This window comes from Amblyomma mixtum, chromosome 8 (genome assembly GCF_055824585.1).
Source record: "Amblyomma mixtum isolate Tamu chromosome 8, ASM5582458v1, whole genome shotgun sequence".
Taxonomy (NCBI): domain Eukaryota; kingdom Metazoa; phylum Arthropoda; class Arachnida; order Ixodida; family Ixodidae; genus Amblyomma; species Amblyomma mixtum.
In genome coordinates this window covers 1,183,833-1,207,509 of record NC_143019.1, presented here as the reverse complement: position 1 = coordinate 1,207,509, position 23,677 = coordinate 1,183,833, and the positions used below count along the sequence as shown (strand labels likewise).

Below are 23,677 nucleotides of genomic sequence, written 5' to 3'. Positions count from 1 at the left end.
CATGGAAAAAGAACATAAAACAAAACTTGTGCGTTGGTTGGTTGGATGGTTCATTTTTGGTGCCCTTGAATATACGCTGTTTGGGCCAAAATCTGTTACTAATGCATACTACTGCACTGCCCCCTCGTCGCCATGACAGATGAGTTCCTTTTGTAAACAAGGAATCGCTAGTGGGACCATTTGTGGCTTTCAGTCTACCCTTATCCTCTCGGTGTGCTGCGAGAACAGATAGCAGCAATGGGAGACTTGCGCTTTCCAGAAAACCCACACATTGAGTGTGGGTCTGTTCGTGCGTGTGATCTAGCCATCGTTGTTAGCGCTGTCAGCTGTTTTATTCTCTTGCGCTTCCGTACACTCGTGAACAGTCTTGTCGCTACTCTGGTACAACTTACAAGTGAATCTGTCATTGGTGGCGTCTTTTTGTCAGTGACGCAACAGAACCCTATTTGACGCAGATCAAACCAAGGAGAATAGCGGCCTTGGAACGACAAACAGGGATGTGGTATTACGATACCGGCCCTTAGGAGCATTTCAGTTTCGAAGTGGTGCCACATTTGGTGCGCAATGAGAAACTAACAAACGTCCCTAAATCGGGGCATGATGGAAATTGTGACTTATTTCTTGTTTCAGACTACGTCGGTCAAGCGATCCAACATGTCGGTCGTTCCCGAGCGGATTCAAGAGTTTTACGAGCCTCCAAAACCACAGGTGGGCACCGCCTTACCGAGGTAATGTGCCACTCTTGCCCTACTCTGTGAAGACCATTGAGTAATCCTGCGGATTCTTGGATAAATGACGAGTAAGAATTGCAAGCTGGGGTATTTGGTTCGTTGAGATACTTGGGTGGCGAACAGCGCGAAAAACATAAGGACAATGGAAAAACACAACGGCACAAGACGAGCACTTGTCATGCAAACTGGAAACGGGCAACTGCATCTTCAGCAAGCATACACCACTATCTTTTTGCCACCCTTCCGTTAGTTCTGTCAGTGATTCAGTACTTCCGACATGCCGTTGCATTTCATGAACTGAGGAATGAGAGGAAAATATGAGAGGTGGGGGTGCGTTATTCTGCGGTAAAAGTTGATGTAAAAGAGGTTCTAAATTCCTTCATTGAGTGCATTAGCTATTCCGAATCGTCCGCGAGAGCACCCATCCGATGCTCACCTCGGTCACAAGATCCCACAAAACGCATTTTCGGGAACAATTGGTTTTTGAGCGGCGTTTACAAAGCCTAGTTCGAGACTCACGTTTAACTACACAGGGAACATTCATTCTCGACTCACCTGATTAGCAGTAGCGAAAGGTTTCTCCGCTTATCTTCTTAACAAACAATTAAAATTGACTACTGCATTGGTGATAGTTTGGAGATGTACAGAGGGCAAAACGCATGTCTAGAACACGCTCTGAGCGTGTTTCAGGCGTAACACGCGATAACTAGCCATAAGATTTGGTTAAAAATGCTCTGGATGTAAACATGTGCTGTTAAACTCATAGAATTTCATCGTCATTTTTTGCTTTCTTGGTCGCAGTGGCTTTGGGAGCTCCGGAACACACAGTTTGGTTGTTCTAGGCATGCGTTTTGCCCTCTGTACCTATTATGTCTCACAAATCTAAAGATCTAATCTAAAGGTATCACACGCATAAAAATAAGCCCGGTGGATTTTCAAGCGCCTTGTAACGAATCTAAGGATCAGCAAATTTGCTTCATGGAATTCATAGGCCTTGAGAGTGTCTTTTCAGAGGCAAAACATCGAACGCTCCGATTCCTATGCTAGTTCTGCAACAGATGTCCCTTTCAGAAATTGCCTAGAGGCAGAACCTTTTATTTTGTGGTGCTACGTGAGGTTATGTCACCAGAGCTGATGGCTTTCATCTTCTACAGCTATCTCGTTGCCTTTTGAGTAGTAGTAAGTGGTTTTATTAAACATGGTAAATGGAAGGAAAAAGATTGTTGCTAGCCCCGGCATCTGCTATCGCTGCTGGCAGCACCTGAGCTGGGGCAGCGGAAATAAAGGATATCAGGTAGTGTGTAGAAAGGAAATGAAAGGGGTCAGGGGATAGTACATAGGACAGGGGGAGAGGTACACTGGCAATAAATCTATTTGCATTTTAACATGATAGCATATATACAGGTCGTGTTTTTATGCACGTTGTTGTTTATGCGAGCCGCACATTTACGACAGAAATTGCGCAGGGTTCTCCCTAAGTTCTTAACAGTATCGCGGTTCAGCCGGCGTTGTGTGTTGTAACTGAAAAGTCCAGGGTTTGCATGGAGGCTAAGACGAAGAGTTGACTGGTTGGTCCGTCATAGGTGCATAGCATTCATAACGGTGCGTGACAAGGAAGACGTGCGTGATATATTTCTTCTTGTCCTCCTCTTTTTCGTGGCGCAGCCCATTGCAGCTATATTTGCGACTGCGTGACATCACTTCACTTCACTTCACTTCACTTCACTTCACTTTATTACCTTAAAGACCCCCTGTAGCGGGTATTACATAAGGGGTGGGTACAGATAGAATCAAACTTTATGTTCAAAGATGTTATTCGTTAAATATGGCAGTTATACAATTCAAAAATGAGGATGGACAGGTGGTTGCAGCGACATCGTGTGGAAGGCCGTTCCAGTCTTTGGCTGAGCGAAGAAAGAATGATGCAGCAAACGTTGTGGTATGAGTCTGTGGACGGGAAACTTGCAGGGGATGACCAAGGCGCAGTGAAATACGTGCTGGAGGGCTAATGTAGGGTGGAATACGCAATGAGCTGCAAAAAAAACTTCTGAAATAAACACATACTGGCGATGCGACGACGACAGGCAAGGTTTGCTAGGCTCAACTCTGCTTTTAAAGATGATATGCTGATATCATATGAATAACATGAATGAATGAATCTAGTGGCTCGGTTCTGTAGCGATTCTAGTGATGTTAACAAATAGATTTGGCTAGGGCTCCAAATGGGGGATGCATATTCTAGTTTTGTTCGAACGAGGGACTTGTAGGCAAGAAGCTTAACAGCAAGAAGCTGACTGACCGCGGGCGAGGCTGAAAATTGCGGAAGCTATGCCTGTTTCCTAGTTTGTGCAGGGTCACTTTAACCATGCACTCTGGACCCGAATACGCCTACACGGGAGTAAAAAGGAAGTGAGTTGTCCTCCAGCGCACTCCTTTATATAAGAAGTGGTGCACTAGAGGACAGGACACCCTTTTTGCTTCTTTCTGTTCAGAGTGATGATGTGTCCGTAGCTATCTCGTACTAGTGCTCGGCGCGCAGTTGTGCTTTTGTTGCGAAAGCAACACTACGCTAGTCGCCAAGCCAAGGAAAGGCTATACTGCGCATGCGCGAGGAGCAGTGACGTCACACGGGGCACAGCTGGCGCGCCGCCGCCGTCGCTGCGCGGGTGGTTCAGAAGTGCCGCCGCTGCGCTCGCCAGTTGCGCATGCGCAGTAGCGGCGCATAGCTAGCGTGCCGGGGCCGCCGCCGCTGCCGCACGCTCTCAATCGCCTCTCTCTCTTTCTCTTTCTGTCAGACCAGAAGAAAATATTTGTGCACGATGGGATTCGAACCACCATCCTTCCGTCCTGCAGCCGAGCGTGCTAATGGCTACGCTACTTCCCGCCAACGCGTATGAAGTTCTTGACTAGGACGCTGGAGAGTGTTTGCAGAAAGGCGTAGTTAAAAAAGGTCGGAATGGCCGGTTGGTATGATCGAATGCTACTTCACGTCTTCGTAGCTCGTCCGGCGACACGTTGCCGGTTGGGGCAGCCATCCAAACTTCTTGACCGAAAAAAATGATTTATTGAAGACTGGAGCAAAATACAAGGACTTAGAGAAAAAGGCGGCTTAAAAAAGGCTGTTAAAGAAAGGGCTGTAGAAAATCGGCCGAGACTGCTTTTTGTTCGCAGCGGGTTTTAACACCTTGGATAATTGGGCGGAGCTTTATCAAATCTGCTCTCGCCCAATTTCAACCAATACTGCCGCGATGGCACCGTAGATACAAGTGGGCGGAGCCCAGTGCTCGCCAGAGCCCGACTCTGGCGGACCGCGCACTTTTCCTGAAACATTCGCCTATTCCGAGGCGCCAGCAAAGTCGACTCCACCGCTTAACATGACAGTCGGGTGGTTTCAGAAGGCGCCGACCTTATTGTCCCCACCCCCACTTGACAGCTCATCTCTCTTCAATGGGAGACGGTCGCCGACCCTTGCTCCCTGTTTCCCGCGGCCTTGGGCAGCGTCCGAGGCGCGCGACCCGCTGTCACCATTCCTAACCCCTCCCGACTTCAGACGGACACGGTAGGGGGGGAATTAGCTACTGGCGCCGTAGGCTTCTGCTTAACAGGTGTCGAATCAGACGGATGCCTCCGAAACTCTCTCCAGTGTCTCCAGCATTTAGGATTCACAAACGATCGTGTATTTAATTATTATCTTCACCACACATCAGTGACACAAGCAGCAACACCGTGCTAAAGGCTTTCGCTTCACCGCACTTTAGGTCAACAAAGTGCCCCCCTGAATTTTTCGATGCTCTGACACACCAACCAAGTCACTATAAATAAATAGCTACAGCGAACCCTAAAATTATGTGAACCTCAGCAGTCCTCTTTCTGATCTTGTCCGCATTCTATCAACAAGATCTGCGTTTACATCTTATAGCCCGTCCTTCCTCACTCCGGAGCCGTTCATTACGTCACCTCTCGCCGCTCACGTGGAGGGGATGACGTGAAGTCAGACTGTAACACTACCACAGACCATACCACACCTTACTTCACTTCCCGTATCTTGCTGCTGTGGTTTAATTTAGGCTACCACCAGTCAGTAATAATGTTATGGCGGCAGGAGTGATTCAACTTTCTTTTCGTTTCAAACAAGCACTATTACCACCACTTCCATTACCACAAACAAAAATACAGATGTTGAACTTTAAATATGGAACACGCCGTTTTTTGCTTAGTTCTCAGATATTCAGCAAGTGTTTCTGCGTTAGCTGTTAATGCCAGAACGCTCGGACATCACTTGTAATCTTATGACGTCATGAAGTGATGTCATAAGTAGCAGCACGATGTCATATTTACATAATACTGTAGAATAATATGACGTAACGGAATGACGTCATAATATATCAATATCAATTTCCTATCGCCATCAGACCCACTGGTCACAGTATGAGTCACGTGATACAAGAATTGTCTCTGGGTCCCACGGATCATAAAGCGCACGCTACCTTACACACTACAGACCCAAAACAGCTGTCACTGAAATTGGGATTATTTTAACGCCCCGAGATTTTGTAGCGAGAGCTACACTACGCCAGCTCTTCGAGCCTTCAGCGTGGCACCCGTTGAGCTCCCTGGTGGCACCGTGGCCTTGAGCCGGTTGGCCACGTGGTGCGGAGCAGCGCCGGCGAAACCGAGCTGAAACAGCATGCGCCGTGTCGAGTGGGGAGGGGAGTGGAGAGGGGGAGAGGTGTCCCAGCTGTATAAGTAGGCGGCTCGGCGGAGCTCTCGCGTCACTCCAGGTTTAACCAGAGCCAAACCACAGCCATTTTTTTCCCACACTTCGCAATATCTACGGAGCGACTATGTGCAGGTACGGCGTCGAGCAAGGCTACCTGGTGCTGGAGGACTTGAAGACGCGCGACCTGCCGCGCCCCCCTCCGGCCGGGTGGGGCTCTGCCAAGCGGCTGGGCCTGGTGGCCGCGGCCGCGCTGTGCATCTTCGTGGCCGTCTTGGTCTTTGCGCTGCTCAGCAGGGTGGCTCGCTCGGACGACGGCACCAGACCCGTTGACCCGGTGTTAGGCAGGAACGGCACCAGCAAAGCCGCCGCGTGAGTGAGCACATTTCTAATTGACGGAAACTAGACAAGAAGGCGCACACAGGACAGGACGAGCGCTGAACTCTCGACAGGCAGGTCATTACGGCAACGAGGTTAACCAGGGTGATGGCTGAATCGTGCTGCGTTCGTAGACATCAAATAGAGCCCACTGTACAAGAAATACGTTGAATAAGGACTTTCGACCTGGTTAGCTGGAACATACCTAATAGACGGAAACCGCAACGCGAAGAGAGCGAATACAAGAACCAACACACAAGATAGGATGGGCGCTGAACTCTCGACAGACAGGTCGTTACGGCAACGAGGTTACAGTAAAACCTGTGCAGTATTATTCTGTGAATGCTTTCCGGACAGTCATCGTCAGGGATTTTGTACGTAATACTTTTTTTTTCCCTTCAGGGCTGCGAAATTTCACATCGGCACCGAAATCGAAGACAATAGCACTATGGAGGAAGCTGGCGTGGAGTCCACAGTAGTGCCCACACAGCGTTACGGCCTTCGAGAGGCGACCTTGAAGCGGCGGAAACCGTCGGCCGCAGTGACCTCACCTGGACGTATAGTGGTCTCACCTTCCCGACCCATCCGCCTCGTGAATACGCTGGGGAAGTTTGACGAAGAAGACATCACCGTCACGTTTGGTGATGACGTCAGCAGCGGCGGCGTAGGAGACGACTCCGGTGCTGCGAATGTCCTAGCAAGCCTTTACTGACTTGAGCGAACGAAGCCCCGACTCTCTCTTCATCGAAGTTTGCGAGGGGGAACCGCGTATTGTAATACAAACACAAAACACGTCTTCCGTTTTATATGAATGAACGCGAGACCTGTGTGATTTTATTTCCGTTATTCCCAGTAGAAAGGTATGCGAGCCGTGCTTTCTGCTAGAACAGTTAATAAAATTGGTGTTGTCTGCTGACGACCACGAACAGTAACGTTTTCTAATGAGTACTTCCTTATTTCAAAATATTCTCTATCGTCGGCGCTGATGTTCAACATACTTTACTAACATTGCTCGCACTTCGAAATGTTGGTGAATTCAGCCCTGCGCTAACAGCTTACTTGTTGAAACAGATGGTGGCCCCGTGTTAAATCCCCGGAACAAGAGAAAGTTTCTTTACTCTGAAGAGATTCGGAGCATGTTGCACAGATTTCCTTTGTAGCCATATGACAGCGCTTTTTCTAATGTCGCTGAGAGTGCGGAGCATGCATATGGCGATGTCCTACATAAGCGCTGAAGAATGACGAATGGCGAAGAAGAATGACGAATGAATGAGGTGCTGGCCCAGCTACCGTCTCTGCGAGGTGGCCAAGTTGCATTGATATTCTTTGTGACACGAGAAGCCAATGAGATTTTGATAGGGACTCATGAACAGTGACATTGTTCGCTGCCGTCTTCGGAACTCCAAGTGCTCTTCCTAGGCACTTTTTATGCAAAATTTCGAGACGCTCAAGCTGAGGTTTCGAGGGAAAGTTAAAGGCAGTTCTCACTTCATGTAACTTATCATCAATGCTTCGTGAAGAGCGACCACTGAGGAAGGGTGGTATCCCCATTGCTCACTTGCGATTCTACCGAGCACATTTAGACCCGAGGATAACGATGAGACAATCGAGTACACAACTTGTAGCCACTGTAGGCGGGAGTCAATAATAACGCCGAAAAAGCGCATGTGATTGAATTGGCGAATACCAGAGTGACCAAGGCCTGTCTTCAACCGCGCATAACGTCTTCTTTACCTGGAAACAGGACGGGTGAAGCCGGATTTTTCCACTGATAGATGATCCCATGCCTTGAAGGTAATCTTGCACCGAAAGTATGGCCTGTCGAGCTATCAGGGCTAATCGCATGTCTTGGTAGCCCTTAAACCAAACACAAATGTCGACTGCTTAAATCGACATCCGCACATTCCTGCGATTTTTCTGCAGTGAATCGGGTAGGCCAGCCATTACAACGTTAAAAAGCTTGGGGGAAAGAGCACTTCGCTGAGGCACACCTCGCGATACAGCCCTTTCGGTGCTTATTGTGCTCCCTAACCGTAGTCTAATTGCACGACCACTGACGAAGGAGTGAATGAACGTTAGCAGATGGCCCCGTATGTCTATTCCTTGCAAACGATTCAGCATTGAGTTCTAAAGGACGCTATCATAAGCTTTTGAGACGCCAAGGAAAATAGCTGAAACCGAAAGCTCTCTGATGTTCGATGGGGTTTACGAAGTCCAAGACGTTATCTTGCGCACTTCGACCTGTGGGGAGTCTAGTCGTACATGTTGGCAGTGCCTTGCTGTCCTCGAGCCACCCCGATAAGAGTTGACTTGCCAGCTTCTCCACCACCTTGCCCACACAGGATGTCAGTGCTACAGGATGATGCGAGGCCATGGATGTCCGTGATCTGTTTGCCAGATTTCAGCACTGAAACAACACAAGCCACCTTCCATGACGGAGGAACGTCGCCAGTCTCCCAAGCTCTATTGAGGTAGTTTAGGAGCGTCTTAATACCTTTCAGAGGCAGGCTACGCAGCATTTGGTTTGTGATGCCGTCGGGTCCTAGTGAACACCGGCGTCTCAGGCCTCTGTCCGCTGCCTGAAGCTTTCTAAGCGTGAGGGGGTGTTTATGACAGAAGCGGAGTAAGAAGGTGCAGGAGAGAGGTCAATTCAAGAATTTGAACGTTCAAACTATCTGCTAATTCCTCTGCCAAGCGCGCAAGAGGTTTTGATTGCGCATTGCAGGAGCATCACGTGGCTTCCATGGGCGAGATTCTCCAGCAAGACTACCGATGACTCGCCATATTCTCATCATCAGTGAGAATGCAGTCATGGTAGCACAGAAGGAGACCCATTGTGACCTGCAGAGCTTGTTCATGTGTCGTCGAGTGGAAGAACTGAGCCTATTGAAGGCTGTTCCCAAAGCTACGTCGTCCTTCTTCCCCATGCGTTGTCGCTCCGCCCTTCTGCGCGCTGCGCAGAGGTGCTTGAGTTTTAAATCCCGGACTATAGAATGCTCAGGTAGCGTCAGCGCCGTTGTTGCTGTCATTTTACTAGAAATAATTTTGCCAATAACATGACCAGAAACACAGTATAGGCGCTTCCTGTTGCCCCAGTTGACATGGCAGATCCTAGAACCACGTACACGGAAGACGGCAGCAAATACAAAAATCGGCTGGTGGTCACTCCTCATACGGTCAGGTGCTTTTGACCACTTCATCCGAAACAACCTTCTGTTGTGACGGCCCTCAATTGGCCTTATAATCTTGTCCCATAAAAAAAAAAAAAAATAGAGGGTACACCTAACCTCCGCCTTAAGGATGTTACACGACCGCCTTCATGGGATAATGCCCATATAAACAGAATTGGTCATTCTATACTTGGCATTCATACTTCCTTGGGAGTCCTCACACTACTCCTGACGCATTGGTACAGCTGTTAAGCGATGCGCCTCTATGCTGCGATGGCAGGTGCTGCCACCGGTGGGGCTTATGCGACTCAGGTCGCTCTTCCTGAGTAACCTCTCGCGACCAAGCATTAATTTGACTGCCATCTGCCACGGTGCGCAGTTTCCTCACAATCTGGTGGGCAGGTTGCGATGACGCTACGATGTTAAGTGACCTAGGTGGCCTGCCTGCCTCTCTGTTAGCGTCCATGGAGATTTTTCGTGAATTTTTTGCGCAGGTCAACGACGTCGACGGCCACGCAGGCCCCTTAACGCTATGCGTTAAAAAGTTCATTAGTCAACTTGAGTTAATTGTTCGTTTGATTAGTAACCTTTGTCACGTAAATAACGTGCGCCTTTTTGCACACTGCACTTGCACGGACCACTTGCACAGTCCTGCACCTTGCTGTACAGTGCGCCTGCACAAACAATGCCAAACAATGGCCACTCAGGGCTCGCGAACCTGTCGCGCAAGATAACGTCTTGGGCTTCGTAAACCCCACTGAGCATCAGAGGGCTTTCGGTTTCAGCTATTTTCCTCGGCGTCGCAAAAGCTTATGATAGCGTCCTTTAGAACTCAGTACTGAATCGTTTGCAAGGAATAGACATACGGGGCCATCTGCTAACGTTCATTCACTCCTTCATTTCATTTGATTTGATTTGATTTCATTTCATTTCAGGTTCGCGAGCCCTGTGTGGCCATTGTTCGCGAGCCCTGCGACGTGCCCGTACTACCACCTTTGCCGCATTATTTTTTTCCCGTACTGCAGCAGACTGGAACGACCTACCCAACGACATCGCAGCCATCATGTGCTCATCTAACTTTGCTAATAATGTTACCAGTCATGTTTCTTTGTGTTAACACTTGCTCACCAAAATATATGTACCCACCCCTTATGTAATACCCCTCGTGGGTCTTTAAGGTAATAAAATGAAATGAAATGAAATTCGACGATGATGATGATGATGATGTCCTTAGGTTTAATGGCACATACCCACGGCGGGGGATTGGCCAGGAAGCACCTAATTCGCTTTCGGCCTAACTACGGCAATCGACCGTCAGTTTTTTTCCTTTTACGGATTACTACGCTTCGTACCCCCATGAAGCCGGGGGCAGGGGGGGGGGGGGGGGTAAAAATATTGTAAGATATAACCTTGCGCATGTGACAAGGGAAGCGAGTATATTGTTTCGTGCTTGGCGTTACCCGATAGAGAATAAATTGTTTATGTTCTTTGTTTGCCGTCGATGTCCTGAGAAGAGGATAATGAAGAGTACCTGGTGTCTCAGGCGATGACGACGACGAAGGAGGACACGGCCTGCGGCGAGTAGCGGTTCGCATCAGCGACCCCCGGAACGGCGCCTATGCCTGCAGCCCCTGTCCACGCACCTTCCTCCTCCTGACCCCGAAATTCGCAACCTCGCTGCCTTGCCAGCTCGACTCAAGGAACGCCAGATTCGACGTACCAGTCATGGCCTACTTGCGCCAGGGAGGGTCGACGGATGCGTCCACTCCCACGCACGGGATACGAGAAGGGGACATTGACGAGTGGGAACTGTTGCCGACGCTGCAGTCCTGTACTGACCTAGACGACGGAGGCAAGGACAGGGAGCAAGCGGCTGCGCCTCCAGAGGGGCTGAAACACCGCGGCGTGGCACGGGATGACCGGACTACGAGCACCGACCAAAGCTGCGGAAACGAGCGCCATGTCGGAGGCATTCCCTTACGACTGCAGTCCTGGGCCCCCACGACAGACCGAGTTTTTTATGCCGCCGCTTTCGGGGTGAGATGATGCAGTTTACGCATTAATGTACGACATTGCTCAGTGTGACAACAATTGTGTCTTTCCTTATAACATCTACCCTTTTCTGTCCTCCAATTTCCCTCTTTCTAACGAACAGTATGGAAAGAATCTGCTCTCTGGACAGTGAAATAAGTGTTCAGTGGCAAAAGGCCTGCTGCTTCGGTCGGACGAACCTCAGTTTATAGTGTTTCTGGCTACCTTTTTTATATTCGGTTACCGGAAGATGATTAGAGGGGACATGGAAGCTCCCTCTTAAGGGTACGACGCAATAGCTTTAATGGGTCAATGCCCATATATGCGGAATTGGTCTTTCTCTACTTTACATTCATAGATCACCTGAGGTCCTCGTACCCCTCCTGGCGCAGTGGTGCATAGTTTAAGCGATGACAGGTGCTGCCACCGGTGGAGATTGCGCAACCCAGGTTGCTATTCCCAAAAATCCTCTCGCGACCAGTCATTAATTTAACTGCCACTTGCCACAACGGTTATTTTGCTCACAACACGGTGGGCAGGTTGTGATGACGCCTCAAGGACACGTGACCTGGGTGGCCTGCCTAGGTTGCTTCTCCGGAGATTTTTCGCTCACAACGCGAACGACGTCGGATTTTGTGCTTAACGGGAGCCTTAACGCTATGCCGTCAAAACGCAGTGAGCTGCGGACCCTAACACGAATTAATAGTTAATGCGATAGCATTAGCACGGTCATGAAGGCTAAACCTGACCGGCATAGGCGGCTCGTGTGAAGGGTTCACCTGTCAACCATGGCAGTTGGTGCTTAGCGGGATTTCTCTCTCTCTTCACCTGCCACATGCCAATCATACCTTCCACCTGCTGTCCCCTCCCTCTCCCTTTCTCCAATTGTAGGCGATATGAGTAAGACATCGGAATAACAGTGGCTAAAAAAATATGACTAAAACGACTCGGACAATGGCGGGCCTGCGCGTAACATAGCCTGCCGAAGAACTGTGTGTGCGAAAGTGCCGCTTCCGGTAGGTGTTCCACTGCCGCATTGCTCGGGAAGCGCAAGCTGGGTCTCAAGCCCCACACGTCGCTGTGTTTAAAATTGCCTCCTCCCAAGACAGTGACTCATTACTTAACCACTGGATCACTGCGCCTGTAGTGGTATGAGGACTTACTGTGATCTATCGATATATTACAAGTTTTCCGTAATTTACGGACCACAGCCAGAGTTAACAAACAACCGGATGAAAAAAATGGGGAGACTAGAAGTAACCGCTAGACGAAAAGAGAAATTTCTCAGGCAACAACAGGTCTGCATGCAATACGGACAGCCTCCGGAAGAACTATCTGTGCGCAAATGTGCCTAGCGCGAGCTAGTGAGGAATTGCAGTTGGAATGGAATCAGAATTGGAATACATTGATTAGTGGAAGACAATTGAATCAGAGTTGGAATAAAAATGAATTGGAATAAATGCAAAATTGAAATTCATTGGCTAGTCAAAGGGGAATGCGTTCGAATTGCCTCCTCATCAATCAGATCATTATATTATTTATGTAATAGAGTCAATGAATGGGAATGGGCTGGGCCCGTAATGCGGGCTACACGCGTTACCGACTGTTCTTACTAGCAGAGAAGGCAAGCAATCAGGTCGGTGCGCAAGGTCCCGAGTAGTAGTGTAGTGTTCGGTTTTGGGGGAAAGCAAATGGCGCAGTATCTGTCTCACATATCTCGGCGGACACCTGAACCGCGCCGTAAGAGAAGGGAGGAAGGTGGGAGTGAAAGAAGAAAGAAAAGAGGTGCCGCAGTGGAGGTCTCCGAAATAATTTCGACCACCTGGGGATCTTTAACGTGCACTGACATCGCACAGCACACAGGCGCCTTTTACGTTCAGTAAACGGATGACATCTACAACACGCCTTTGTTCCGCATTGGACGTGCATAAGCTTATTTTGTTGCCACTTCTGATGACGACCCTTCATATCTCGCTTCTGTTGTCATGTTCGAACTTCACGTCCACAGTTGTGATGCACAGTTCGGCCGTGGCCTGGGATCGCGTTCTCTAACATTTCAGTTCATGCACCATAGGTCACTGCTTCCGGTGACGCAGGCCGCGGAATTGACGTCAGGCTAGCAGAGGCATGAACACGGCCATGATATTACTTGCACAAAAGTGCCCAATGCCTATGATGTACTGTCTGACCGCCGCATACGCCGATTAATGAGAAAACACGATGATGCGTTTCACATGGCAAGCATGTTTTTTGGCACTCCTTCTTTCTCGGGAAAGAAGCTATGCCATGTTTGTGCGACGAAATGGTGCAGCGTGATCTATGTAAAAAGTTTGGACAGGTCGCCGCGTCACAAGGACCTGCGGCACCAGGCCACTAGGGCAGCGATGGCGCCGCGTGTAGAGCTGCGTTTGCTATGACTGGTCATTCGCTTCCCCACAACCTGCCGCTCTCGTCATGGTCCTGTAGCGACGAAGTGAAATGGAAACGAATTCACTCGTTACAAAATACGCAGCCTCGTTGTTTTCGGGTTCACGGCATTCAGAGCAACGCATCACGCTTGTCTGCCTCTGTCTTTACCACGTTCGCAGTGCCTGCCACTCATCGCAATTCTACACGGGATGCTGCTTCGCCTGAGACTGCGCTACTTGCCGCGGCCCACCGAGGATCTGTGCCTTCCAGCTATCTTCGTGTTAATGTCCATCGTTCACGCTGGCGCAGTAGATGACATGATGTACATGATCACGTACTGGATGCGCCAGGCGAAGCTCGCTGTGCCCTTTGGCGTGTTTCTCCACATCAAGCTGCTTTTCAGGCTGTCGCTGCTCGCCCCAGCCAGGATAGGCGCTACCGTGCTGGCGTCTGGCATTAAGGTGAGAGTGGCGCTGTCGCACGGTGCAGTAAAGGGGCAATTAACGGCACGTAATATTCGCAGTATAGTTCAATCTCTCGCTTAATCTTACGTCCTGCGGCATGCTACAGCCCGTTATCCAGCCGTACCGAGCAGCGACGTTTGACGAGAACGCTCTGACATCAGGGCTGCCCGCATTTCGAACCGTAAAAGTAGCCCTTCCACCGGGAAAATTATTATTAAGAATGTAGAAACGTACTTTCGAATAGCTCTGTAGACTTTCCTTACTTTCCTATTTTCAGGTTTTTGCTAGGAAGGTACCTCGATTGGACATGAATTCTCAGTTTTAAACGAATACGATAAAACCTCTGTCGGGTCTTTGCATCCTTCATATATCTACATCGTGACACCCCTTTGATTTTAGCCTCGTGGCATAAGAAGTCGTTAGATTATTAACCACATTTTCAGCACTTCAGGATGTAACTCAGGATAATTGCCTTTTCCGGTACTCACCATTCGGGCAGAAACGAAGAGGCTAAAGAAAAGTTTGTAAGTGAAACCGGAGACACCACAGCGAGGTATGGAAAACCAGTGATAGATATATCTTTAAGAGACAGGGTAGAGAGCAGAGCTTGTCGGGGAACGAATGCTAGTTAATGATACTCTGGCGGAAGCCCTGAAGAAAGATTGCACATGGGCATTGCATGTGATGTGAAGAAAAGATAACCGGCGGACCCTTAAAGTAACGGACTGGATACACAGTTAGCGCAAACGTAATACAAGGAGGCAGAAAGTCAAATTTGCGGGCCAAGTGGCACAGGCCCGGGATAATTGGAGAGTGGGCGTGGGAAGGCTGATGATGATGGTGATGATGAAATAGCATAAATATTGATAATCGAATCAAATTTTCGATTGAAGCATTGGTATCCTGCGAGTTAAGCCGTTTCAGTTACAATATCACCAGTAGGTTCTGCTGCAAGATATTGCAGCAGGTGTCTCACTGGACCGATATGCGATATAGTTATAGCTGTGTTTAACGCTGAGGAAGCATAAATTTACCTGACAACGCTCTTTGCCGCAACCCCAGTTTTAGGCGCAGTTGGGATGGCCCGAGTTGATTCAGATCGGAGTGTCTAGTAAATGCAGGTATTGTGTGGGTGTTTGCTGTATTTATTCCGGTACTCTCGCGTGAGAAGAATTGAAACTTGTAGTGATTTTTTTAGAGCGAAAGCTCTACTCTTAGCACTACAACTCCCAAGGTCAAGTTTGGTGCGTGTTTGACCTTTAGTCGGTGGAGCGGAGGTGTGGCAAGTGACGTCATACCACGTGATTGAGTGTGGAGAGGCGCCGCATCTGCGCTCGCTCGGAGCCTCGCCTCTGCTGCCCCATGTGACTTAGCGAGGGGTATAACAGCTGCTTCACTGGCACTCGGTCGCTTAGTCTCGCCATGGTTGAGGCGCGCGCCGGACCGACTCCGGCGTCAAACCATGCGTAACTATGCTTAACAGAACTTCGGTCCTATGACTAGGTTTAACAAGCGCTAAACCTCTGCTAATTTTTTCTGACATTCTTGGAGCATCCGGATTCAGTAAACTGTCGTGGCGTGCAATGGGTGCGTCGCGCTCGGACGAAAGCGATGCCGACGGCGACGACCCGATGTACAGCTTTCGCTGCTGCAGGAAGCATCGAGGTGTGACGCATTACAAAGTGACCGTGTTTTCTCCTGCTCTTCATAGCGGCGCCCATTTGGGTGCAACCTAAAGCGAAGCGATGCACTGGTTTTTCTCTTCAGGCTACATGGGTCCAACTTCTGGACGCGGTGACCTTGGACGCCCATGAGAGCTACAGGAATTACCTCGGCCACCTGGGATGCCTTCGCCGCTCGCTGCCGGTCCTGGACGGCTTGGAGGGCCAATCCAAGGAAGAGGTACTCCGGGCTGGCGCCTGCCTTTACGAGTTGCTGTATGCGTCGGAGAACGGCGAGCTGATACAGGTACAAGAACCAAGCTGACCCACGGTCCTCTGCGTCAAGGAAAGGCACTTTTCCTTTTGTATCATGTCATCTGTGGAAACTTGCCATGTTCCCTTCCCGTAGCCTGGCTAAGCTACCGACTTCAGCGGTGAACTTCAGTAGTGCTATGATCGTAAATTTTGCACTGTAGCTTACCATACTGCAACAGTCTTGTCACCATCGAATGAAGCTAAGGGTGTTTGAGATCCGCTTTAAATAACTCAGCCCTGTACTGACAGTGTGAAATTCTCGGACCTGGCTCACAAAGTAAAACATAAAAAATAAGGTTTAAAATGTAATCTTGGTAATTATTATGCTTGAATGAAGTCTTGTTAGCTGGATGCATTGCAGGAATAGAAGGTGGTTCGCATGCTCGCGCATAGCGCATTATGCATGGCACACACGCAATGAAATGCACATCGTAAATGTTTTGGTGATATGTCTCGAGTTTCTCAGTCTAGAAAATATGTCGCGGTCACCGTCCTTGTCTTGAAAGTTGGGTTAATTTTCGTAATGATGCTTTTTGTACCTGTAAAGACCTTAATTTCGAGTCTGTAAGGTCTACTAACATGCTGCTCAAGGCCCGCAGCATATACAGAGTCACTTGGTCGTAGTTACTCTTCTAATAGTCTGAGACTAACAGTCACGCACAAGAAAATATTCGGACTCCGAGCGAGGGTTGCTCCGATTTGGAACTTTGAGGAACAGCAGTGAAATAATCGTAACTTAAGAGAGACGTACGCACACGAGGCGCCGTAACCGGGAAGCCCTTTTGTATCTGTTGTCACTCAGCGCTTCGCCTAACTTTGGACGATTCCCATTAAACATCAGTGAATAGTATGAAGCTCTTTAATTCCCGCGCCGAGCCCGCCGATGATGTCGCTTTAGCTGCTTTCAGGTGCTAATTGAATTTTCTCTCCATGCCAGTTTCTACGCACCCTTTAGAAAGGGTTCTTAATTGCAGTCAGCGCAGACAGTGACAGAATAAATTTGTGAGATGCAGACCAGACGAGACGGTAGCTATGATGCATTATACAAGTGAAGGTAGCGGTAGAACCGTCGTCTACTTTCTACTTTCCACAAGGTGAGACCATAGGTCGTTTTACTGTTTTCCCGAGCAGGAGAGACCACACAATTTGTCTTCGCATACCCAACAACTCTGGACAAAAGGATTTTGAGCAGGAAACCATCGATGAACGCAATTTTCTCATATAATGTAGGATTTCACAATAACAATCAATATATCCGCAGATCATCCGACGGCAGTCTTGCATTTTTTTTCTATTAACGTTTTTGCTGTCGTCAAAAGCGTTCCCCATTGGTTTTTTATGCCAGACATAACTGCTCGATGCGATCGATGGAAGCTCTTTAAACGATAAGTTTTGCTACATATCAGAGGAGTGAACGATTATCTCCAATATTTCCATCACAGTATCTTGCAATTTTTCAGTTTTAAAAATTTTTATCCGAGAATGTTGGACACGATAGCAATTCGCACGAAGTAAACATCTGTGGCAGGGAATCGGTGGACTTCTTGCGTAGGGTCTTCAGTTTTTAGACTGTGCACCCCGTCTGTCTTTTTTTTTTTCAGATGCACAGCGACAACTACGGACCACATCTGGAGAGCTTCCTACACAATAACGCTCTCGGTTTCTTCCTGTGGGTTTTCTCATTGTGTGTGGTGCTCCTGGAGATAGTCACCCTGCTGAAGATGGCTCTCGGAGACGTCGCCGGCATGGCAGCTCTCTACACACACTACCTGGAGCAGCGCCGAGGAGCCGTCACAAGGGGGGAAGCGTTCCACGCAGCGGCCCAGCAATGCTTGCGAAGGACCTACTACCCCCTGGTATGTGGCTGATGAAAGTGAGGTCGCATAGTACAGAGCTGATTTAGTCAGGGGATTTGAGCGTCTGGAAGCGCAGAAATGTTCCTTTACTGTGGTTCTAATTGCAGGAGTGTTTACAAAAGGGCATTAAGGGGTCACCCAGTGCAGAATGCTTGGTTAGCTGGTCGGACGGAACTAAATGATGCAAGTTAATACTTGCAGAAGCCGCACTGGTCGTTGGCGTGGGGTCCAGTAGGGGGATTTTTACGTATAGCTTGAAGAGTTGTCATGAATTGCATGACTGATCTAGTCGCTCATATGGAACACATGACGTGCTGCAACTCGTGCTGAGAACCCACTGTCTCATGGAACAAGACCGATTGCACCCAGCACAAATCTTTATAAAGGGGTATGATGTCATAGTACAGAGGCCTGGGATAGTTAGCAGCTTTGAACACGATGAGGCGCCCCAGTGCTTGCATCGGTGCCACTCATGATGACGTGTCCCCAGATATAAAAGAGGGCTTTAAAAGCGATCATACTGTGCACCTATTTTCTCTAGTTGGTTGATAGACAGACATGTCTCATTGACAACCCCACTGAATCAAGCAGTGGCGAGCACCACCTTGCTTAGTCATTTGCAGTGGTTGCTTTATTTTTCAAACTTGGCTCTGCTTTATTACTCTTCTGGTTTTTTGTTCTTCACCATTGTAAGCCTTTTATTTGCTATGTTCTAAACTGCGCTGTTCTTGAATTTCTGTGACTGGTAGTGCAATTTTTCAATTATGTATTCAAAAGCCACTACTGCAGTCCTCTCTTCCTCGTCTCTATTGCTGATGTGTGAATTGTGTGCTTATTGTCTCCTAAGCCCATCGCATCTAGAAGGCTTACCATGTTCTCCTTGAAATCTGGCTGGAGAGGTTTACAGTCTAGTTTAATATTTGTTTAATATTTTCTACATTACTCAACACTGTTCGAGATAAGGCGCTTTGCGCGGCAATTCCGTCTGGAGATTTTATTCATGTCCGATTACAGGTGTCTGAAGGAAGGTGTGAAGACGGTACGGAGTACAGAGGTTTAGGCTAGCTGGTTGCTTTGACCAAGATGAGGCGCCGCAGTGCTTGCGAAACTGCCAGTACAGACTGGAATTGATGTGAAGCCATGTGCATTTGTAAAGACTTAAGCAGGGTAGATCATGCACCCAGTTACGTGTGTTCGTTGCATTGAACGTTGACGCGTAGTACTCACTTCGCCAGAAGTAACCAGACTTCATGGTTTGCTTCTAATTCGAATAACAAGGCCCTGATGTCTTCAATAAAGACCAAAGCGGCCTAGGAAGGTGAGGAAAAGGGTTCTCCTTGTCATACAGAGATTCAGAGCTTGATGGCTGGCAAAAGAATTTCAACATACGACTGAAACAAACCATGAATCCTGGTTACTTTTGACAAAAACTTTACCTTGACGGCAGACAAGATCTGAAGATGTGCACAAGCGTACCTTTTCTTCAGATAATTCAAACAATTCCGACGGCAGGAGTGCTTGCTACCAATGCACATATAAGCGTGCGTGCATTGAATCTTCTTTATGACGCGATTGCCCCGCCAGCGAGCCTTCACTTACGCGTAGTCGGAAGTGTCATTTACCATAAATGAAATATACTCAAAGTATGCAACGAACTTCCCCAAATAATATTTGCCTAAATGACATTATTAGCATGTCTGGGACATTCTTGTCTCGTTGTCAATACAACTTCGATTCCCCCTCTTTCCCATAGACGCCAGGCGTGAAATTCCTTGCTATGATTCCTATGACTCACCGCATCTTGCTATAAGAGAACAGGCCCAAGGATGTTATTTCGTTCTCGCCTTTCAAAGAGCGCCCCACGTGGGGTGACAAGGCATACTCATGTAAACACACAGTGATTTTGCGTCTCCGAACACATTTGGTTCCGCGGTAATTACAGCGTGGTAGAAGCGACAGTGTGTTCATCGCGTATATTTGCAAATTCTGCCTTATCCATATGCGTAGCTCTCAAATATTTCTCCTTACCTTGATCTCGTACCTTTGTCGAAAGCTTCGGGCCGAGAAGGGTTGGATTCTCGGCCAAGCCTTGTGGTTCGGTTTGTAGCCCCGGCGTCTCTGATTCCTTGAAGGCAACTGTGGTCGTCACTGTTTCGAAGGTTAGGACTCCCAAGGATGCTGCAAGAGTCCAACTGGACTTCTCGACTTTTAGAAGGAAACTCCCTTGGGCTTTAAATTGTTGAAAAAGGCTGAAAGTTCCGACTCGGAAAATTTAGTGGTTATCCTGTGATCGACGTTTTGTCATTAAGAAATTTTAGGTACGCCTTGCTTTTCTAGCTCTGTCAGCGCGGTAAAATTTTTTAGGCCGGAACAAACGGGCTCCATGAATGTGCGTTGGTGATTAAACCTCTGCTAAAAACGATTATCAAAGAGGTTAGTAGGACGTCTTTTTCTGTTTGAATTTAGAACTTTGAGAGCTCATGTTCCATTCATTTTTTTGTCATTTACTAAGCGTGCAGTGCGTTCCCACGCATAATCATTACAGTAATGTTAGTAATCGCCAATAATGCTCCGTCAATAGCCGTGGAGAGTTCGTAGAGGAACTAGGGGAGGATTCAAAGAACAGCAAATTTAATCTTTGTCATCCTCAAATTCTTAGCCGGCCAAAAATCAGATCGATTTTGGGCGACCACGTACGACTCTGGCAAACGTGGAGGAAACGGCTGACCCGCCGTATTGAGGACGAACTATGTCAAGCCGACAATCTTCACGAAGTTTACACTTACGGCCGTTTTGTAGTAGTGGTGGCAATTCCAATCTGTCTCCTGAGTGCAAGTTTCTGGGTTCCGTCGTGACAGTTTTGTGGAAACCACAGTTTTGTGGAAACTGTTTGCAATAGCTTGTTTATGCTCATATTTGGGGCATATGTGAAAACAAGTGATCTCTAAACAAGTTCACAGCCTACGTGTGTGTCGCGCCTCATTGCCTATACAGCGCTGCGTTGGTACTAGAAATTACGGCAAGCAAATAAATAAATCTACCCGCTGTTTTACAATATGCTCATGAATGCAGGAATGAATAAAAGTAACATTTTAAAAATTCTGATGAACTTAACACTTGAACTGCTGCTAATCACATTACTTTTCCCTGACATATACCTCCTCGGACTTTTGCGAAATTGAACAGCTTAGTTCTGGAGAATTGAAATGGTTGTGTGCTTTAGAAAATTTCTTGTCATGTGCGTTTGCGCCTTTGAGATATACCGAATGTTCCAGCGAAGCTTATCGTTAATTTCTAAATATAGCCCGTTAAAAGTTCAAACTAGTATTAGCGATAGAGACCTTGAGGAAACAGGGGCATCATGTTGACTGCTAATCTGGCTTTCTGCTTTTCGATAAGCTTTTTTTATGAATTCGATGAGATTCGTAGTTGGCGAATAGTAATAGCCGTACCAGCTTTTGAAGTTTAATGAGCGAAATTGTTCTACGCTCAGTATCTGAGTAAAGTTTGGCCATTTCGTGCGGCTTTCCAAAGCCCTCTGGGTGCAAAGCGCGCAGCGACGCCTTCCCCTTGCACAAAACTCTGTGGCGCACTGATCCACAGAGCCCAGGGTAATTCCGATGAGGAAATTCGATAAGCTGACATTTTCCCTACTAATGACTTTCACGAATAACTAAATTGATTCACTGTAATAATTAAATCGTTAACCATTAGAATCGTGTCATCCATCTCACTATGGTTTACACGATTCACCTTTTTTATGGCATCCACCGACGCTGATATTACACTGCTCCAAAAAAAATCCCTATACCTTAAAATGCCCTTTTCTAAACATTTGCTGTGTGCATCGATGAAACACCCGGTGCCGTAATGTTACACTGTTAATCTACTTTTTCCACTGCAGCGGTACGCACCCAGAAGCACTGAATTTTTCATGTCACTATAATGCTACAACCTCCTTCTGCTTACAGGTGGATCGATCGATAAGATGGTTGGTGGGGGTGAATAGGACCATCAGCAAGGGTCCGCGGCAGCCGTGTAGTCGATCCTACAAGAAGGCGGCAAAGAGTCTTCCGTCAACAGCCGTCGGCAGGCCATAGAGACATCACCGCTCCAGAAAGCAACAAAATTGAACATTCGTCATCCTGAAATTGACATCTTGGCCAAGAATGAGATTCATCGTAGACAGCGATGAGCTCCTCCGGTAATGCCGTGGAGACAGCCGGCCCATCTTTCCGAAGAGCGACTCTGTCAAGCCGACAAATTACACTATATGCATTAACGCCGAACTCGAATTGGCCCTCACTGCAAAATGGGCTTCTAAATATTTTTATTTCATGCGTACAAGTACCCTCGGTTTCTTCTCTTTTGAAAGCAGTGGAAGAAATGTAATCACGAGTTACAAGTGCATCAGTTTGCTTTGCTGTGGGCACATGCAAAACTGTTCTATACAAACCAGTTAGTTGGGCATATCACGTAGTCGTTCGCAACAAAGCTTGACGACGCGACCTTCAATCAGTAAGCAGGGGATCTGTCAAGTCTTCCTTTACCGCGTTTCGTATTTTCCCCACAAATTCACAAATGAGAGTAAAGAAAGTATGTAAACGCCAGTGTTAGCGAGACAGGTTTTCAGGAAAGCATTATTTAGGAAAGTGGCGATACCACCGCTCTCCCAGCGAATGTTTTTGCATGAACTTATAATATTGCGTTCGTACCTTTCATGTAAGTCATATCGCATTACCCTCGCTTCTGTGGAAGACGGGCTTGTGGGCCCAGTTCATGAAACTTGCTTATTCTTCAGTTAAGATATCAAAACTGTAAACGCCTCCGGAGTGAACCTTGTGAGGATTCTGGTTTTAGTAAAATAATACGTCTTTATGCAGCGCGTCCAAGTTGCACAAGCATTGGCGTGTACATTGTTCTTTTCATCAACCAGTAAGTGCGTAATTTTCCATAGCGCTGGGCTGGCAATGCTTCAGGGACTAACCTCCGACCGCAGCTCCGCTGTTGCGGCTCATATTGAGCGAGGTAGTACCTATACTTCTCAAAGGATATAGTGAAAATTCAGCGTGGCCTCTCAATACAAAACTAAACACTTGCTGCAACATGCTTCCTCTGGTTCTCAGCTCTATCTGAGCTTTGGCTTCTTCTTCCACTGCCCAATGGGCCGGCTTTTTCGCCCTTGCCTACGCTGCCTTTATTTGAACTGCGATCGGTGTATAAGCATTGCCCACCGAGGAAAGCCAAGAAAAGGCCCTCGCTATCCGAGCTGCATCGCAAAAAATGTTCCGGATGTCCTATGTTCTGTCAAGGGCCGCTGGAAGTCTTTGGCTGATGACGCAGCCAATAGTAAAGCTGGGTACAGCGGCGTAGTCTGCTTCATTGTCTACTGCGCATGCGCGAACCCGGTCAGACTGCGCGAAAACTGGGGGGAGCGCTCACGTCTGGCTTAAAAAATGTGATGTGACTGCCTCTAAATACTTTCCTTCCGCCATGACATTACCTAACCAGGGCGTAGCCACTGTCCTGGCTGGGTTGCTCTGCGCACGCAGAGCTACTAGTTCCACCGTGTTTCCGCCAGGTGCGCACAGCAATCCAGTGAGCGACATAGCGACATCTGGAGAGTGCTATTTGGAAACGCCTTGGTGCCTACGGGCTTAAGATGTCGTAGGGAGCCGGGATCTGCATCGCATCTGCTCTAACTTGCGTTTAATTACCTGCCTAGAATGACAGTGGTGCCCACTACAAGCAGTTCTGAGATGGAGGTATAATGCGTGCTTGAGTGAGCGATGTACAGTATCCACGACCAGTGGCGATAAGTGCGAAGAGTGTTGTCACTTACATTTTTCTCTAACATTGTCGTTGCCTCCCTGCAGGAAAGGCGTTTTGTGGTCCCTGAGACACCGCGCCCTGCGTGACCTACCAATTACGTGGGACGCTGTGAA

The 23,677-nt window shown here is 48.0% G+C and overlaps 1 protein-coding gene and 1 pseudogene across 2 annotated transcripts; both read left to right on the top strand.

Moving 5' to 3' along the window:
* The first annotated feature begins 563 nt into the window (after positions 1–563).
* LOC149331116 (uncharacterized) lies at positions 564–7,459 on the top strand. The gene is made up of 3 exons (XM_089555396.1): positions 564–728; positions 5,584–5,820; positions 6,229–7,459. Exons 1-3 carry the CDS (start codon positions 598–600, stop codon positions 6,536–6,538), a joined length of 678 nt encoding a protein of 225 aa, XP_089411522.1. The 5' UTR covers positions 564–597; the 3' UTR covers positions 6,539–7,459.
* A 2,973-nt stretch (positions 7,460–10,432) lies between these two features.
* Positions 10,433–21,987, top strand: LOC149331115 (uncharacterized; annotated as a pseudogene). Its single transcript, XR_016285032.1, has 5 exons — positions 10,433–11,033; positions 13,616–13,897; positions 15,668–15,868; positions 17,478–17,732; positions 21,704–21,987. The product of XR_016285032.1 is annotated as an uncharacterized LOC149331115 (transcript).
* Positions 21,988–23,677: the final 1,690 nt, after the last annotated feature.